Source organism: Balaenoptera acutorostrata, chromosome 1, assembly GCF_949987535.1.
Source record: "Balaenoptera acutorostrata chromosome 1, mBalAcu1.1, whole genome shotgun sequence".
Taxonomy (NCBI): Eukaryota; Metazoa; Chordata; class Mammalia; order Artiodactyla; family Balaenopteridae; genus Balaenoptera; species Balaenoptera acutorostrata.
Window position 1 is genome coordinate 103,585,842 of NC_080064.1, and position 19,294 is coordinate 103,605,135.

A 19,294-nucleotide genomic window follows, 5' to 3' on the forward strand; every position below is an offset into this window, starting at 1 on the left:
ACCTCTTAAAATTTGTCCTCAACACCTGGCAATAAACTTTACCCCTAAAAACACCCCTGAAAATTGCCCAGAAGTGCCTAGGCCATAACACTTGGCTGTAGCATTTGTAGAAACATCAACTTTAGAGGAGTAATAGCAAGGCCCTTTCTGATATTCTGACCCGTTTTTGTCGAATTATGTTTCTTTCAACAGGACTGCAATGAAAAATGGATTATCAAATGACTTGAAAATGGAATGGGATTTGCCTCTAGAGGTGGGATCAGGTGGGCCAGAACAGTGGTGGAGGAGTGTTTGTTGATCTGTATCAGTCATTTTTATAAAAGAAATGGTTCTCTGCCTCACGATGATGCACACGGTAGACTGATGAAGAGTAGGAATAGGCAGAAAAGGCTCTTGCCGAGAGTAGAGGCACATGGAAACCCTCTCTCTGTATTTGTGAGGACAGCCATGTTGAAAGCAATTAGTATTCTTCCACCAAAACTTCCTTGGTGCTATGCTCAGAGACCACATTTTATAAGCAGGAAGATGGGTTCCCATCTTGCAATTTTGAGGCCAGGCTCCCCCATTGCTAGCTGACTGGCCTTGTTAGAAGAAAGTCCTCAAACCTCCAGTTTCCCACACTGGAAAATGCAGCTAAAGCCTTTTACCTTTCAGACTTGTGAGAATTCTAGCGGATTTTATATGTACAAGTGCTATGTGGAGGCGAAAGCAAACTTTGGATTTTAATATTTATTTTTATGCCTTTTCCCCTCTCTGGCATATAGCTAGAACTTTGAGGTCCTCCTGAAAGGACCTTCGGTAATCTTCAGCTACCAAATGAACAGCTGTAGAGACCAAGGGAAATGCCTTGATTTATCAGGTTTATGTTGTTGAATGGGAAAAAAAATGATAATTTTACTTATGAACGGAGGAAAAGGTGATCCGCTAGCAGGAGAAACCTACATTGTTCAGACTTTTGCTTTCTACATTTTGTTGTTGTTCTTGCTGTGCTTTTTCCATTCAGACCAGGGCCCAGGGGATAATGAATCTCAAACAAGCTGAGAGATCTTTAGCAAGCAAAAGCCTCCTACAGGTTAGCGGTAATGGTGGATGTAGGGCATGTAAATAAAGCATTTCCTAGACCCTTGGAGACAGAGCCCTGATAACTCTTCATAAATTCCTTCTGTTGAATAAGCAGCATTGGGAACTCTGTTCTGGATTTGGGGGTTCTTTCCCCAGCAGTCACGAATTTGAATTCAGTTGGCAATTCCTCTGGTCTTCAGGGCCAGCACTGATTTAACCAAGCTTGAAGGTCGCTGGAGGAGGCAACAGCCCTTAATGCATTCTTGGGCAAGGGGAAAGAAACAGTTTCTTCTAAGAAGGAACAAGACTTAGGCTAATGGTCTAACTGATAACACAGTTGCTACTTTTTCCCCCTTTGTTTTTCTTTCTTCCTTCCCTCCTTCCCGTTTCTTTCAAGTTTCACATCTTCACTCATGTTAAATTAATACTTGGAGTTGATAGGGCCGGTTTTAACTTGCTTAGGAAGTTAATGTTTTCCTTGTTTCTAGTCGGAATTTCCAGAGACAAGGAGTGACTTTCTCCTGCAAATCGTGCTTTCCCAGAGTATGCTTGACTTCCCCAAAACATTGTTAATAATACTTCGCTTTTTAACTGTAGGAGACCGTCAGCCATTGCAGCCTCTGCAGAAGCTGTAATGGGAGAAAGCCACACAGCGCAGCCAGGCCAGGGCCCTCTGGGGGGTTCCTGGACTCCTCACCACACTCCAGGCCCAGGTCCCTCACAGCACCAAAGGCTGCAGTGAAAGAGGCCCTGCTGTGCCAGGTGGGGGGCAAGGAGAAGCATGAGACAGGCCCTCAAACATCTCCTCGGAGGAGGAGCCCCTTTTGCTAAGGATATGCATTCCCTGAGGTTTCAGTTATTCCTCCCCCCAAAAATGATCCCCCAAACTGGAAAAGCAGCTTTCATTCACAAAGTAGCGTGAATGAATTCACAGCAGGCCCTCTGGATTATCATTTGGGGGTCTTGAAGCAAAGGAGGGAGAAGGCACTTGGGACCTCCGGCAAGGCCAGCTCAGGCCCTGTGGGGATATGGATAACGGGGATCCCAAGACCACAGGAGGCATTCGGGAGGGCACCAAGAGGCTGGCCGGGGACGCCATCGCAGGTGGGCGCGGGGGCCTGGACTCCGCAGGGGGGCGCAGTCCCTCCTGCGGGCGCTGGCTGCAGGCACATCCGACCCCTCACCCCCATCCCGGTGCTTCCCTTAGTCCCAGAAGAGCTTTCCGATGCCCAGAAAGGCCCCTCCGCGCAAGGTTTCTGCCCCGGGTCCGCGGAGATTCGGGGACCCAGTTCCGTGGACGTCCCCGCACCCACTGTGGACCTTGCGTGCCCTCCAAAGCAGGCCGGTCACGCAGGGCGGCGGGAGTGGGGCGCGGGAGCTGCATGGCCGCCGAGTCCCCGCTGCCCAGCCAGCCGGCGCGCCCGGGAGTGGCGCGGCCGCAGCCTCCCGGGACGTGGGCACGCGCGCCCCAGGGCCCGGCGCCCTCCTGCCGGGAGCCGCGACCGGCCGCAGCCGGCGCGGCCCCGGCCTGGGGGTGGGGTTTGGGGCGGGGGCGGAGCCAGGCCCGCGGCCGGTGTCAGGTTGCTCCGGTAACGGTGACGTGCCGCGGCGTGGGCGGGGCTAGCACGCAGGTTGCATATTTTAGGAAGTGAGGAGGAGGCGCGGGCTTGAGCTGCGGCGGGGTCTGGGGCTCAGAGCAGCGGCGGGAGGAGGCGGACACGTGGCAGCAGCAGCGGTAGCAGCCCCGGCAGCGGCGGCAGAAAAGGCATCGGCCCGAGCCGCCGGCCGTCTTCCCTCCTTCCCGCCCCGCGGCAGCCCTAGCTCCCTTCTCTCCGCTCCCCCGGTCGCGCTTTCTCGGCCGGGAGCCGCTCTCTTCTTTTCTCTCTGATTCTCAAGCAACAGGACCCGGCGCGGGGCACAGACCACCGCCAGTATGGGGAAGGGGGTGAGTGTCCGGGGAGCCAGGGGAGGGGCACGGGGAGCCCTGGAGGGGAGGAGGAGGAAGAGGAGGAAGTCAGGAGGGCGACCACAGCCAGAGGGAGGCGGAGGAGGAGGAAGCGGCGGGGCGCGGAATGGGTTGGCAGAGCGGCGAGGCTTAAAAGACGACGCACTTTGGAAATGGAGGAAGCGCAGTAATGAGGGGCGGGCGGGGGAAGGGAGCGCCGGGGGGACGGAGGGCGGCAGCGCCGGGCAGCGCGCAGACCCTGGAGAGGGGATGCGGGCCCTCGAGTCCGAGCGCGCCCGGGGTCCGGGGCTCCTGGAGGCGGCGCTCGGGAGCCGCGGGCCCAGGAGGAGGAGGGAGGACGGCTGCTGGGCGGCCCCGGCAAGGAGCGGGCCGCCGGCGGCATCCCCAACCCGATCCTTCCCTCCCTCCCTCCGCCCGCCCTCACCTCGCGTCTCTTGCCTTCCTTTTTTTCTCCGCCCTTCTTGCCCAGAGGAAAGGCGTGCTCCTCCCCTTCCCCTGGGGCGCTCTGCTCGGCCCCTTCCCGGGCTGCCGTTCCCGCCGCGGCTCCGGCCCGGCGCTGGGGGGCTTGCGACGCGGGGGCGGCCTTAGGGTCCCAGGCTCCTTCTGGAGGTGCCGGGCTTAGCCAGTTGCCCGCAGAGGCGGCCGCCCTCCGCCGAAGGAAAAAACTGGCTTCCCCTTACTGTGGAGCCGGTCGGGCAGGCTGGTGCCAGAAAGGGTGTGTCTTTGCCCTAGGATGGCCTTTAAGGTATACTCTTGAGAGCTTTAATGGGCCCCTTTCCATAAACATGGGATGCGCCCGGGGCAGCTGGAGCAACTGGAATGGTTATCTCAATGGTGGGGAGAGTGTGTGTAGATTTTTTGGAGGGATGAGCCAGGAAGGAGCACAGGCTGATCCACCAGGGTCTCCGGGTATTATAAACACGAAAAAGGACGGGAAGCCGGGGCGGTACGCGGTAGGAGTGCCGACCTGCGGAAGAGGGGTTCCCGAAGGAACGAGGGGGTCCCCTGGGCAGGAGAGGCGAGCGCTGTGGTGATACCAGAACGACGGCTGGTTCCTGCGTTTCTGTAACTTGGAGCTGTGATAACCCGTAGCCACGGCAAGAGACTGGGTGCCAGACCCCAACGGGACCAAAGTCCAGTCGAGAAAAGTTTATACCAAAGAACAATCAGAAGTATCAGTTGATGGGATAAAATGACCAGGTCATGAGAATACTGGTAGGAGAGAATCCGCTCCATTGTGTCCAGGGCTTGCACAGTGCCTTGGCGGTTAGTAGGTCTTTGAAGGTTCTGAGGGCTCCTCGGTGTGGAGTGAGTGATGGGCGAAGAGGGACGGTGCATTCTTTGGGGACTCTAAATGGATTTTGAAGGAGGTCATTGAAAGGCTTGGACCTGGTCGAGAAAGTAAGGAGAAGTGGGAATGCACAACTTGCATCTTATAAAAGCACAAAATGTGGAGGGCTGGCTCAGGTCAAGTAGCTGAAAAGAGCTGAGTGCCAGCCTCTGTACTTCCAGGATGAAAACTGGGGTAGTGGCCTGTGCTTGTACCACACCATCAAACCCTAAGTCATTCCAGTAAACAAGCTCTTTAAAGCTCATTTCTTTGTCTCTTTCCCCTCAAAAAAAGTTTATTTCTTGAGCCTCACATTACTGACTGGGGGGGCTGTAGAGATCGTAGATATGTACCCGGGGCCTAGGAAGGTGAAGTGATTTGCTCAAGGTCAAACGGTTGGTTAGTGACACACCAGACGTCCCTGATTCGTGAACAGCCTGTGGTCTCCCAGCCTGAATACTCACTCACTCCTTAACATTGCCTGATACGCAGAACTCTCAAGTTATTTTTCCGATGAAACTGGGGTGTTTGTGAGGCTGGATTAATGGACCAGAGAGATGTTTGAATAACTAAGTTATGTCCATAGATCTATATGTCCCTTTCGTAACCACACACATGCACAGTGGTGGTAAAGCAACATACCTGGGTCGTGGAGGTTCAACCTAGATGCCTTATGGATTTTTAATAAAATGCTTAGTAGCTGGCAAACACAAAATTGAATTGTAACTGGTTAACACAGGCTGATATGCTGCTTATCTGCTGGGTTGTAGTTAGTATTTTGGGTACTCTGATAAATTAAACAAGGGGTGGTGGTGTGTGGGTGGGTGGGGGGGGTGATTCCCCTGGGATAAAGTTACCCCTTTGTCCCCAGTGACTTACCGTGATAGTCCAAATGTTCAGAAGGATATTTTATGCTCAAATGTTGGGATTTTTCCACATGGGGATTAAAATGTGGGTGGAGTGGTGACTAAAGCCCTGCTGATAATTGGTTAACCAGGAAGCCAGTGCTGGCAGCTAATTTTTAAGGTCATTGTTAATTTCTTCCCCTCCCCTTCCCATTACTGTTGGGAGCCCAGGTTTTGACGATATTTCAGGTGATTTTATTTCTCCTTAAAAATCGATCTTCTAAGCTTTTGGTAAAGAAATGGAAGAACAGCTCCTGCTGAATCATTCCTGGATGAAATAGGATTTTGTCCTTTTTTTCATACTGGTTGTTTTTGCCAGTCACTTGGCTTAAATCCACAGCTAGGCCTACCACCCACAATCCTTTAGCTCACCAAAGGTACGTACGCAAGAAACTTTCTCTTTTCTCAAGTTTACAAAAGATGAGGGGAGGGGGGATGTCACCTGGTCTTTCATTGCAGTTCTCCATTGTTTGAACATTAACTTAGTTACCTAGAAAAGAAACCATAGCTTATGGGTAGTGATTTAAAGAGGAGCCTGGAAAAAGGTGCAGGTGAAGGTTGCACAAGGGATACAGATGTCAGCAGAAATCCTGGTTGTATGGTAGCACTATCAGCTGCCCTTTGGGAGCTCAGCTCGAAAGTGTGACTAAATTCCCTCTGGCTGCTATAAAGCTAGTACTTTAGACTGAAAACATCGCACGGCAGCGTCCTCGGAGTGGAAGGTTGCCCAGGCCTGGCCCGAGCAAGTGGAGTGGTTACGGGAGGAACTGGTGACTAGCCCTAGGGACAGAGAAGAAGGTTGGGGATGCATCACACCGTTTGCCCCCATCAAGTGTTCAGTGTATGAGTGACGAACACCCCCCCACCCCCCTCGCCTTTCTGTACCCTGCTCTGAGGGTGTATTCTCTTTGGGTAACTTACTGTTTGTTAATTTGTAGTTTTCTCTGCCAGTAAGTTTGTAACACTCTGGTGACTCACCTTTGGGTGGGAGGGTAGGAAAGGGGGAGGTCTGCATCATAAATCTGAGAAGATTGAGAGTAGGCTAAGCCTGACAACCCCCGTCCCCAAAAGAGGGCGAGGAATTTTTAAAAATCCAGTGAAATGTTTATTCAGGTGAGAAATAAAACTTAAAATATGCAGACCCCTGAAAGTGTTATTCCTAAGTTGCACTTAAAAAGTGAATTCAACATTATAAAGCCCAATAGACTGGGTACCCGTCCATTCTCCATCCCAGAACCCTTCTAAAGCATTGTTTTCTGATTATTTTAGCAACAAATGAACAGATAAGTGACTTTCTGTTCAGTCAGGCTATGTTCCATTTTTTTTTTTGGCTGCATTGGGTCTTCGTTGCTGCGCGCGGTCTTTCTCTAGCTCCGGCGAGCGGGGGCTACTCATTGTGGTGACTTCTCTTGCTGTGGAGCACGGGCTGTAGGCACGCGGGCTTCAGTAGTTGTGGCGCACAGGCTTAGTAGTTGTGGCTCGCGGGCTCTATAGAGCACAGGCTCAGTTGTTCTGGTGCACGGGCTTAATTGCTCCGTGGCACGTGGGATCTTCCCGGACCAGGGCTTGAACCCGTGTCTCCAGACGGATTCTTAACCACTGCCACCAGCGAAGTCCAGGCTATGTTCTTTCACGTAGTATATCCAAACTTAAGAATGAAAGAGGCTTTAAGGAAAATAGTTTTCGAAGGATTTTGTATGGAAAAGTAAGTAAAATTAGTTTCTTTATTTAAAACAGTTTTTTAAAGCCCTGAAGTGTCAGTTTCTCATCTGGCCCTTAGGTAGAATACTCACCCAAGTGAAAGTCACCTGTGTTCCGTTTAGAGAGGGTCCGGGGCAAGTGTGAGTGGCAGCTGTTGTTGGGGTTTTAAAGCATTTGGCGTTGAGAGATCTAATCTTTATAAACTATGGGTTTTTGCTGTTCATCAGTCTTAAGTCTTTTCAAAACTAGAGAACGGTTTTTCTTTCACCTGAAAAAAGAATACTGAAGATTGAAAAGAATGGGAAATATTGAATACTATGAATTACCCTCCAAAGGGAAGCTGAGTGGAAGTGTCATTGGACACTGCTGGGATGCTATTGAACGGCGTCTTCGAGTTCTCATTTACTTTCACTTTCCAAGTAAAAGGCTTTACGTTTTTAGAGTCTTGGTCAAAGTCTTGCGAAATAAAATGGGCTTTTCAGCCCTCTATAAGGGGCAGGAGGGTGAACATTTGTGCTGTGGTGCCTTCCTCTAGTCGCCCAGGGCGCTCTGCCAGCCAGCAGGCCAGAAGAAGAAACACGAGTGTCAGATCAGATGGGCTCACGGTAATCAGAGTTGCTGCTTTTGGCCAGCAAAACACTGGGCAGAATGTTTCCCCACCCCTGCCAGAGCTGTCCAATTCTGGATTCCGCTGAAATTACGTGTCCAGTAAGTGATAATGTGAAGGACAGAGAATTTTAAAATCCACTATTTTTTTTTAAAACTCTCCTTCGTTTATATATTTTTGGAAAAGGAGCCATAACCAAGTCAGGTCTGAACTTTCTCACGTTGCTATGAATCGAATGTGTGTGAGAGGAAGTGTATTCTTTGGCTGTAGTCATAGAGAGACTGTTCTTTGCATATGAGTCACCTCCTTAGTTGTGCTTAAATCTGTCGTCAGGAATCCACAAGCAGTGCTTCACATTTATTTGACTAATGTTTCAGATAGCAGATTCTGTCAGTGAGAATAGAAGCACCCCACTCTACCCCCCCCAACCCACGCTGCAGTTTTTCTCTCTGGTTTCATTTGGATCCTGAGCCAAGGGAATTTTGGCCAGTGGACCCCATACCTTAGTTCCATTGTGACTTTACAATGGATTATATCTGAACATTAATTATCTCTGTACCTGGTTTTTATTCAAACCCTGTTCAGTAACAGCTGTTAGATGTTTTTGGTTGGTGATCTGAAAAGTTGATCCTTGACGGCTTGTGTTTTTGTCTTTGGGACCTGTATTGTTTGGGGGCCTGATAATCAGTGTGTTAAGGTTTTGTGGGTCATTGGGACTTGGTGCTTGGTTTATCTTTCCAGTTTGTCAGCATGGTGAGGGCAGGGCCTCACGCACTTTGGGGTGTTACCTTCTTGGGTTTTTCCTTTATCCTCCACATGATGCTCCCTTGCTGCCATATTGGTTTTATTGGTTTCAGCTCAGGTGTCATTCCTCTGTCACTGCCTTTGTCCTCTTCAGCCCTGCAGCTGTTTTACTTCCCACCCTGGGCTTCAAGGTACCAATTGAGGAGTGATCTGGACTCACTGGAAATTGATTCAGTCCCCTTTTAATGCTTGTGCTGGTTATTAAGCCAGGGTCTCTCAAACCAACAACTTGTCTTGAGTAGCACTAGCTAAAGAGTGGTCTGACAAAATGAAAAAAGGCATGAGGAGGGCAGCAAGTGAGGGGAAACAGGCAGAACATTTTAACTCTTCATAACCTAGGTACCTAATGTAGAGGTAGAAAACCCCATTGAAAAGACAAGTTTTTTTTATTTTAGATAACTGAAAAAGCACATTTTTAAAGAGGTCATACATCTAAAGTATAGTGATTATTTAGATGTTTTAGAATCGTTTTGAATGGTCACGGATGTGTACTGACTATTGCAGGTAGGGTGGGCTGGCAGGCCCGTTGAAATCTCACATGCAGGCAGATTGGGGAGGAAAGTTAAGCCTTGTTCATTTTGGGCTGAGGGAACCCGCTGGCTAGAGCTGGAGCTGTTTTCTTTGCCCCCTGCTGGCTGATGGGCTGCAGCCCAAGTTTGGAGGGACTGAGCTGGGCTCACAAAGAGACCCACTGCTTTGGCCTGGCTACTTGATATTCCCCAGCTCGCGGCAGGTTTAGGTGAGTGAGAGAAGGACTGTGAAGGCCAGGTGTCTGTCCCTCGGGTCACGTCCTCTTCCTTCTCTGCCCTAAACGCTGCTCTGGACTGCAGAGCCCTGCAGTGTCACGGCAGTGCCGTCCTCTTTCAGCCCAGCCGTCTCCAGCCTCAGCTCCCTGGCTGAAAAATCCCTTGTACATAAACGAAACTACTTAATCATTTAGGAGCCATCGGAGGTGTGATGAACTGGGATTGGTCATGTCTTATATCTTTATAAGTTTCAATTGACGATGAAATAAAAAATGCCCCAAACGAAGTGTGTTTTTTTTTTTTTAATTCATAAGGACTTTTCATAGTAAGTGACGAGTGGTAGTGATTTACATGTTCATTAAAACCAAGTTATAATAACCTTTGTGTAGTACTTTGCAGAGTACCTTCACATACACATTTGTATTTGATAATGATTAATAATATATCATCCCAGGGAGACTGGAAAGCCTACCCGCACCCCCCTTTTTACATAAAGGAAAGATGTAGCCCAGACTAGGCAGTGCCTCTAGGCAACCAGTGAGGATCGGAGACCATCCCTCCAACTTCCTGCTAAGGTGGAATTTGCCAAATTCGGTTCAGAGGTATCCTTTCGACAACCCTCTTGGCCAGCTTTGAAATGCGCTGCATTGGGGGCAGTTACTTTTACCCTCCTTCTGGCCCCTCTTGATAGTCCAAAGCTTTGTCAGTTTTGGAAACAGTGCTGTTTTTAGCTGTTTTGTTTTTGGATTTGATGGCAGCCCCTTGATACATCTGACTATCAGAATGCCTCTCTAGAGCCTTTAGTAGTTAACACCAAGTGTTATTCCCATTTTAGGCAACGAGGAAACTGAGGCTGACTGTTCAGGGTCGTCTAGCTGGCACATGGCAGAGCTAGAATGACTTGGGACTGACTTAAAAGTACCATCCATAGTCTTGTCCAAAGGGTGTGGACATCTCTGCTTCCAAGTACCCTCCAGACATTATCAGCAGCAGTTTCTTAAGTCTGAAGACCTCTGACCTCCCGGCTGGCCACAGGGCATTGTGCTGATGTGTGGTGGGAACCGTGGCCAGACATCACACTGCACAGTTGAGAAAGCCTCTAAGGTCTGATGGGGGCCAGTTGAGATGGGTCCGAAGGCCTCGGGGTAGCTTCAGCTTGTGCAGACGTCAAGTGACTCACCTCTAGGATGGAAGCTTGTCTCCTAAACTCATTGCACCTTCTTTGTGTGCCTTTGTAAAAATTTTTGGGATGTTTCTCTGCACCTGTCATATCCGCTTCCCACTCCACCCCCTTTAAATTGTTAATTGCTCAAGAAGAGGAAGGAGCATCTCCAGCCCTAGCAGGCCTTGCTCATTGTAAGCGTTTGGTCTATGTTTTTAAAAAAGTGAACGTTGGGGCCTCAACCCTGGGGGCTGAGGGTGGGCGCCTTCCCAACGCTGCACACCAGGCCCACTCTGTGCGTAAATTCACAGACAAACGTGAATGGATGACAACAGAAAATAGCGTTAGAATAGTGGGAATCAGCAATTTTGCACAGGAAGCTTTGGGAGATGTTTACTGACTGTAGTCTCCCTGAAGTTGGGACAGAATTGAACAAATGAGGAGTTCGGTGCTTTGGAAAGTGAAAAAGCTGCTAGTGAACTCTTATTCTCCTCTATCAGGAGAAGTCACTGAAATGAATGAAGCTTTTGCAGAAAATCCAGGGCTTGTCAATGGATCTTGTTATGAAGATGGTTGGCTGATCAAGATGACACTCAGTAACCCTTCAGAACTAGATGAACTCATGAGTGAAGAAGCATCTGAGAAATGCATAAAATCCATTGAGGAGTGACAATGGAACCCCTAAATAAACTAGTTTGAAACAACTTAAAAAAATAAATAATAAACAAGCGCACCTTGCTCCAGGTTTCAACCTTGGTTCCTCCTGTCAAGAATTTTCTCACCCCGAGAGGCCCGCGCACCGCGATGAAGAGTGGCCCCCGCTTGCCACAACTGGAGAAAGCCCTCACACAGAAACGAAGACCCAACGCAGCCCAAAATAAAAAAAAAAAAAAAAAAAAAAAAAGAATTTTCTCACCCCATCTCCTGAGCACCCTTTCCCTCTACCCAGATCAACTGGTGGCAAAACTCATAGTGAACCGTCGAGAGGATGAAATCCCCAGGAAGCACAGGGCGAAGTAATGACGCTCTTTATTTTAGGCTGTGTCACACTGGGCAAGCCCCTGCCCTTGTTGTGACCTCCCACTTCCTAAATTAGAATGGGAAAAACAAATGTTCACAAGTGGCCCTTTTGGGGGGGTGGTATGACAGTGGCCTTGAGCCTCCATCGTACCCTTCCTCAGAGACGGCACAGCGGTGCCCAAGGGTGCTGTCGCAGGGAGTCTGGTCACTGCCTGTCTTCCGTGGAGGAAGGAGAACTGACCTGCATTTCCTAATGGGAACAGTGGGAATTGTGTGCCCAGTGCCCAGAGGAGTGGGCAGGTCATCACAGTAGATTCGGGAGACCATATTATCATTTCCCTTTTCATGACCTTTGTTTTTCCCTAATGCTTTTAAAAGAAATAATAAAGAAAATGCTGTCTACCCAATTTTAGGTTGTTCCCTGTCCTACCCTGTACCACCGCACCCCACCCCAAACACACACACACAGTTTTTTTTTTCTGCTTTGAAACTAGTAATTGAGATTGGTAGGGACTTGAGTAATATTTGGTTCCCATCAAGATAAGCTAGTATTATTGTTTGACTTGTAGGGAAGCACTGAATTGCATAAGCTGCCTGGTCTTCTGGACATTGCCTAGTGAAACAATTAAAATCTTGAAGGAGAAGAAATATCACTTGTTAGCACTTCCCCTGTCTCTTTCACAGATGTCCTGTTTTAAACCACCACCCCTTTTATGCCATGAAGGGATGAAGAATGGGGAGGGTTATTAGGGAATCTTGATTTCCAGCTACCTTAACCATTGACAACTGAGAAGCTTCAGGCAGGAGATCTGTTTTGTAAATGGGGATAACTCTGGAACATGTCCAAGGTCTAGCTGCTCCAATAATTCTCTCCCCCTCTTTTGGAGTGGAAAATATTGAAAGTCGGGGAATAATCAAAGCCTACAGATGGTGAGGCAGAGGGCTTTTAACTCTGATTTCCATATATTGAAATTAAATATGTTTTAATGATACTCAGCTTGCTTAACGAGAATTTGTGAACTGGATTTTAAAAAATCAATACAAACGCTCCATGCGAGTCTTTTAGAGATCCCTAGTCAATGTCTTTAACATGAGTTTTCAGCGTTGTGCTTCCTTATTAAATATATGGAGGAAGTCCCACTTTAGTTCCTCTCTGGTGGGAGCCCCGTCCTTTGTTTTGTTTGTCTGTTTGCTTCCAGTGTGTGTGATGATTTTAAGTCTGGCCCCAGGGCTCTCCCAGAGAGGCTCTCACCAACGTGATTGCTCCATAGTGGAGAGAACGTGGAGAATGTGGACTATCTTTAGACTTGCTTCATTCCTAGCAGATAAGATACAGAAACTAAAGAACACTCTGAAAAAGTTAATGGGCAGGGAACACTGTAAAATGTGACCACACAAGTTGAGCAATGTGAATACTGTACATGTCTCTATGTTTTGGCAACACTAACTAACCTGGGGCCAGGATCTCTTTAGAGTCTTAAGAGGGTATTTTCAAATTCAAGTGAATATGGTATTCATTTGCAACCATATCAGCTATGACTGAAAGATACCTACATGCTTTGATTTTTTAAATTTATTTTATATTCAGCACAGTACAATTTTTTTTTAAATTTCATTTATTTATTTATTTATTTATTTATTTATTTATTTATTTATTTATTTATGGCTGTGTTGGGTCTTCGCTTCTGTGCGAGGGCTTTCTCCAGTTGCGGCAAGCGGGGGCCACTCTTCATCGCGGTGCGCGGGCCTCTCACTATCGCGGACTCTCTTGTTGGGGAGCACAAGCTCCAGACACGCAGGCTCAGTAATTGTGGCTCACGGGCCCAGTTGCTCCGCGGCATGCGGGATCTTCCCAGATCAGGGCTCGAACCCGTGTCCCCTGCATTGGCAGGCAGATTCTCAACCACTGCGCCACCAGGGAAGCCCAGCACAGTACAATTTTAATCTAGACAGTGTTTCTACTTGTTGCTTTAGTAGCTGGTGAGGTACTCCTGAAAATCAGAAATGATTAAGGGAGAGCCACAGATGAATACAAATAGCACCACATAGCCTCCACTGTAAGAAAATTGCTAATATAATTGCCTTTCTTTGCCCTTCTTAGGTGATAGTGGCAGTGTGTGGGCTGGGGGCCTCTGGAGTGAGGGGTGTCTTCTCTCCAGGGACCACTACCCTTGGGAGCACCAAGTTCAGGCTTTGTGTAGCTGGGCTCAGGCATTTTCAACAGGAGGTGGGGGAGTGGAACAATCTAAATTTAAACTGTGGAATCAACGTTTTCTCTAAAAATTGTTCCAGTTTTCAAGAGGCGTAGGTGGATCCTGCAATATGTGTGATAATGCACATGCTTTTCCTACATCCTGCTTATGTCAAAACATTTCCAGGGACTTTCATTTGGGGGCTTTATTCTCAGGCTGCAGATTGGGGTGGGGACTCCCTTTTTTGTCTTTCACTTGAAGAATTTGAAGGATCCTTGGGCTGAGTTTTTTTAATAAGATGAAAAGGTCAGTGCTCTTAAGGCAAACCCTAAAGGTATTTAAAGTTGATACATAATGACTTCTTTGCAAAGATAAGAATTTAAACATCATAATAAAAGTCATTCACATTTAGGTGTATATATCATTTAATCCTCTCAAACCTCTAAGGAGGTAGGCACCATTATCTCCATTCTAGGGAAGAGAACTGAAGAATTTCAGAATTAGTGACTTGCCCAAGGACACACAGCTATTAAGTGGTGGAGCCCAGGGTATGAACCTGTCTGGTTCAGAATCCAAGTGCATAAGTACTATACTGTACTCTTAAGTTAGTGATGTGAAGATAGTTTCATTCTTTCAGTGGGGAAGATGGAGGGCCATGGCATGGAAATGTGGACAACACAACCCTCTCCCCCCATTTACCCCAAATGGAAGCAACGGGCAGGGCCATTCTGAGGCCTGACAGGACTTTCCCATTGGTCTTAGTGCCCTAGGGTGCAGATGGCCTGACCTGAGCTAATGATGGCAGTATTAATCCTAGACTGCTGTTGAGTATGCAGCATTAGAACATATATTTCCATGGATATTAGCCCAGTGACTGTTCAAAATGATGGCTCTCCTAAAACTGCTGAAAATCCTTTCTCCACAATCTTGAGTTTCGAAATGCTGTTCCGAATTCACAACCGCACATTTCCCACATTCCTCTATAGGTTGGACGTGATAAATATGAACCCGCAGCTGTTTCAGAGCATGGCGACAAAAAGAAGGCCAAGAAAGAGAGGGATATGGACGAGCTGAAGAAAGAAGTTTCTATGGTAAGTACTAGGAGGAAGGTTGCTCTTTGTTCATCTTAAAAATTAATTGTATCTTACATCTTTTGAGTGTATGGTACCCCTCCCCCCAGTCATCCTTCAGTCAGAGACTTGCTTCGTTTTCAAAGTAAAGAGATTATAGCAGTCATACAGATTTTACTGAATTGTAGAGGTTGGTATGGAAAAATTTCATTATAAAAGCCGTTAGAGGGTTGGACAAGTTACTCAACACTCTGGCATAACCAAAGGTCCACAGAGGAACTGTGGTTGATATTATCGTGGGCCATTGCTTTTGTGTTTCTGCATCCTGCTGAACACGGGGAACTTCCAACCTCTGCAGGCTGCGGAAGCGTCCACAGATGCAACCTGTCTATAGTCTGCCTGGTCATCAGAGAAGGTAGATGAGGTCTAGTAGGTCTCTAAGACTGTCGGGTTTCTCTGACGATAGGTGGCAGGCAGTCGGGCTCCCGTCACACAGCTTGGGCCATTCTCCAGTGAAGACCATTCAGTAGGTAGCTGTGTGGTTGCCAAGCCATTGGGCAATGGTGAAAGTATACTAACTTGTGCACTGAAGAAAAACTTGTCTTCTGAGCCTAATGATAGTGAGGAGTGGTGATATTGATGCTTTTTTAAATCTTTTTTTTTTTTTTTTTTTTTTTTTTTTAATGGTACAGTGTTTAATTCTTTTCCTTCTGTTTTCCCTTAGGATGACCATAAACTTAGCCTTGATGAGCTTCATCGCAAATACGGAACGGACTTGAGCCGAGTATGTTCTAATTTGTTGTATAGAATCCTGATTTCCCCTATCCCGTTTTCCCCAGTATCACAGGCCTAACCTTAGGGACTCAAGGAGAACAATGAGCGCCACCACCTGAGTGTCTGCTACATGACGTGCACAAAGCTCGGGCCCTTTTTTTTTTTTTTAAAGATTTTTCATGTGGACCAATTTTTTTCTTTTTTAAGTCTTAATTGAATTTGTTACAACATTGCTTCTGCTTTACGTTTTGCTTTTTTGGCCGCAAGGCATGTAGGATCTTAACTGTCTGACCAGAGCTCAAACCCATACCCCCTGCATTGGAAGGCCAAGTCTTAACCACTGGACCACCAGGGAAGTCCCAGAGCCTGGGCTCTTATATGCTGTTTTACTATTTTGTTTCCCTTGAAACTTTTTGGAAGTACACGTTATTTTCCCCATCTTGTAGCAGGTGACAGCCCATAGGTGGGAGTCCCAGGATTTGAAACTGAAAAGCTCCAAAGCCATGCTCATCCCCTGACCTTGTGATTACAAATCTTCCCTTTATTCTTCTACATTTGTTAAATTGAGTTGATTATCTCAACTAGTTGAATCTTGAACGATTCAGATTTTTGCACTTTTATCAGCTAGCTCATTGCTGTATGTCAGAGCCTTTGGTTTATTCTATCATTTATTTGAAACTTGTTTTTTAAACAGCTCAAAGAAACCTTTAAATAAAGTATGTATTGTGTATCCTTGTTATCGAGGGGATTTTGATATTAACTTTGCCACAAACAATATGAAAGTAAACAGTCAGGTGCAGGGGTGGAGTTTGTTATTTTCTAGACAGTCACTAAAAAGTCTGAGGAATGACTAGAGTGCCAGCTAATATGTAGCTATTGTTTCAATAAATTATCAAGAAGTTCTGAGAAGTCTGGGGGCCTTAAGCTCTGAGAGGAGGCCTGACTCTAAGACCCAGCAGGCAGTTCCTCTCTGAGCACATCACATGGGTTATCTCACTGAAGTTTTCACTAGATTCCTATGAAGTATGTTCTTTGGGACCCTAAGTTACTTATTCAAATGCTGTGGGTCTGTTTTCTTACTTGTAAAACGGATTGTGGTGAGAAACAATTCATTGGAAGCACTGGATCGATTCAGTGCTCAACAAGTAGAGACAGCTCAGATGGCTGGTGGTGGTGGTGGTGATTCTGTGCAGGGATCACATCACGAACTTGAGGCAGAGGAGGGTTCTAAATAAGTCCTTGTTTTCCTTGAACCATTCGATGTTCTTTATCCCTTTCCCTATACTCCCTAGTTAACTGCAATATTAAAAATAACATGAAAACACAATATATATACACACTTAAGGCAAAAATGTGTTTTCTGTCATTTTTATGAGTTGGTATTCTATGATGAAAGTAATCACATTTTCCCCTCATGGCCAGAGCCTCGTGTCTCTTGTCTGCTGTCATTGCATCTTGGTTTTAAGGCCCATTAGAAAACAGCAGGGCCCCAGTACAGTGGATGCTTCTTCCAGTGAATACTTTTCAACTGACAGGTGTCCAGGGGGTTAGCTCAAATATGCACATGTGTGAACCCTTCCCTGCCAGACAAGTATTTTAATTGCCATCCAGAGAATAAAGTTCTATACTGAAGCTTGGCAAGTTAACCCAATAACAGGTTGGATTCTGACAGAGATTTTTTTTTTCCTCCTTTGATATTTATAGAGTGATTTTTTTTTTTCCTCCCCCTTCCCTGACAGATTCAATACATAGGAAACTCTTTAAGCTCTTAATTTGCAAAACTGAATCGATTAGTTAAGATTGATATCTTTTTGGTAAAAATGCAGTTTGACATGAATCCCTTATCTAAAACTCAGAAGAGACCAGACCAGATTCCAGTCTGTCCGTTTATCAATTTTAAAAGAATTTTAGTTTGGGTGTTGTAGGTTCCTCAGGAAACTTAGGCTGTTGTTTGCCTGAACTGTTGCGGACGTGGGCCTGGGTTAGGCGGGGAATCATCAGAATTTTCCAGCTTCTACATTGCCCTGGGACATTTAGTTTTCTCCCCAACTCTTTTATTGCAGCTTCCCAGCTGTCTGGTGGTTGTATTAGCTTGTAAGTCCTGAAGCAGTTTGTCTTATTTATGTTGCTCTATTTCTCAGGGCTTAACAACTGCCCGAGCTGCTGAGATCCTGGCCCGAGACGGTCCCAATGCCCTCACTCCCCCTCCCACGACCCCCGAATGGGTCAAGTTCTGTCGGCAGCTGTTCGGGGGGTTCTCAATGTTACTGTGGATTGGAGCAATTCTTTGTTTCTTGGCCTATGGCATCCAAGCTGCTACAGAAGAGGAACCTCAAAATGATAATGTGAGTGCCATAGTTTCTAATTTGGGTTATTAGGTATGCATAAAGTATCCTCTGTCTTTGCCACCTACTTATTTTCAGTTACCACTGGTTACTTGATGGTTTTAAACACCAGGAAAAAGTAGCATCAGCAACGATTGCCTTCAAGGCCCATCCGTTCTTCCTTCTTCGTTTCAAGTTCTCTCTCCCATCTCCTGCCCTGTGTGTAGATGTTCTTCCAAGCTGGGCATCTGCCCTGCATGTTGTTGCTGTGAACAAGCAGCTCTACTCAGGCCCTGGCTCAGGTCTTGCTGCCACTGAGTGGCAGAGCACAGCTTTTAATATTGGAACATTACACACGTCCAGAAATGTTCGGTAGCCATTCTTCAGAAGTCACAAGTTGTTTTGAAAATATCTTTCTTTAATAAAGCAGGAGAAACTGATTCATGTAGAATATTTCCCAAAGTGTTTCAAGCTAGTGACCAAGCGTCAGTGTGACTCCCATTTCTGACACTCTTGTACACCGTCTCTTGGAAGACAAACATGAAGACATGAGTTTTGTATTTCTGAAGCCTTGATCTCTGTCAAAAGTCTGATTTTTATTCAGTCGAAAATTAACTGAATGTTCCCAGTTCTTTACTAAGAGCCATGCATCCTAACTTGTTTGTTCTTTCCCAGCTGTATCTTGGTGTGGTGCTGTCCGCCGTCGTCATCATAACTGGGTGTTTCTCCTACTATCAAGAAGCTAAAAGCTCAAAGATCATGGAGTCCTTCAAAAACATGGTTCCTCAGGTACCTGCCGCTTTGTCCTTCCCCATCAGGTGACTTGACAGCCCCAAGAATGTGAGCTGGTGTGAAGCTAAGGTTTTCCAAATATTCACTGGCTCCATCACAGAGGCAGGGGGATGCCTTCTCCCCGCACCCAAAACCAGATCTGTTTTTCTCATACCCCCAAAAGTGAGCGTCTTCCCTCTGGACGTACACAGCACGATGGCAACATGTGGACTGCCTCTTAGATAACTTGAGCAAGCTTTTGTTAACTTGTATAAGTAAACAGATTAATATCTTTGCTATACATTCAGATAATGAGGATTACAGATCATTTGGTAATTTTGACACTACCTTCTTGCTGCTGTTCGTTTTTACCTGATGGAATGGTGTAAACTGTATTCTCCTTCCAAAGCAAGCCCTCGTGATTCGAAATGGTGAAAAAATGAGCATAAATGCAGAAGAAGTTGTCGTGGGGGATCTGGTGGAAGTGAAAGGAGGGGATCGAATCCCTGCTGATCTCAGAATCATCTCTGCGAACGGCTGCAAGGTAGGTTTAAACAGAGTCTCCGTAGTTCCGGACAGAGTGGGTTGAGTGGTCCAGTAGCCCGGGACGAGGCTTGTGCTGCTCACGTGGCGCGTCTCACTCTTCTCACGGGCAGGTGGATAACTCCTCACTCACTGGAGAATCAGAACCGCAGACCAGGTCTCCGGATTTCACCAATGAAAACCCGCTGGAGACACGGAACATTGCCTTTTTTTCAACCAACTGCGTTGAAGGTAGACCATTTTCAAGCACTCTTCAGCACGGCGTGGCATTTATCTTGGGCATTAACAACCACCACCAAAAAAACCCACGGCCACAA

At 46.9% G+C, this 19,294-nt stretch overlaps 1 protein-coding gene across 1 annotated transcript in view; it reads left to right on the forward strand.

Moving 5' to 3' along the window:
• The first annotated feature begins 2,709 nt into the window (after positions 1–2,709).
• The window catches only part of ATP1A1 (ATPase Na+/K+ transporting subunit alpha 1), a 33,104-nt gene continuing 16,519 nt past the window's right edge, over positions 2,710–19,294 (forward strand). The window contains exons 1-7 of the mRNA XM_007169327.3: positions 2,710–3,007; positions 14,482–14,586; positions 15,290–15,349; positions 17,481–17,684; positions 18,339–18,452; positions 18,844–18,978; positions 19,091–19,208. Of these exons, the coding sequence (XP_007169389.1) occupies positions 2,996–3,007; positions 14,482–14,586; positions 15,290–15,349; positions 17,481–17,684; positions 18,339–18,452; positions 18,844–18,978; positions 19,091–19,208 (748 nt within the window). The 5' untranslated portion in view covers positions 2,710–2,995. The remainder of the gene's footprint in view (positions 3,008–14,481; positions 14,587–15,289; positions 15,350–17,480; positions 17,685–18,338; positions 18,453–18,843; positions 18,979–19,090; positions 19,209–19,294) is intronic.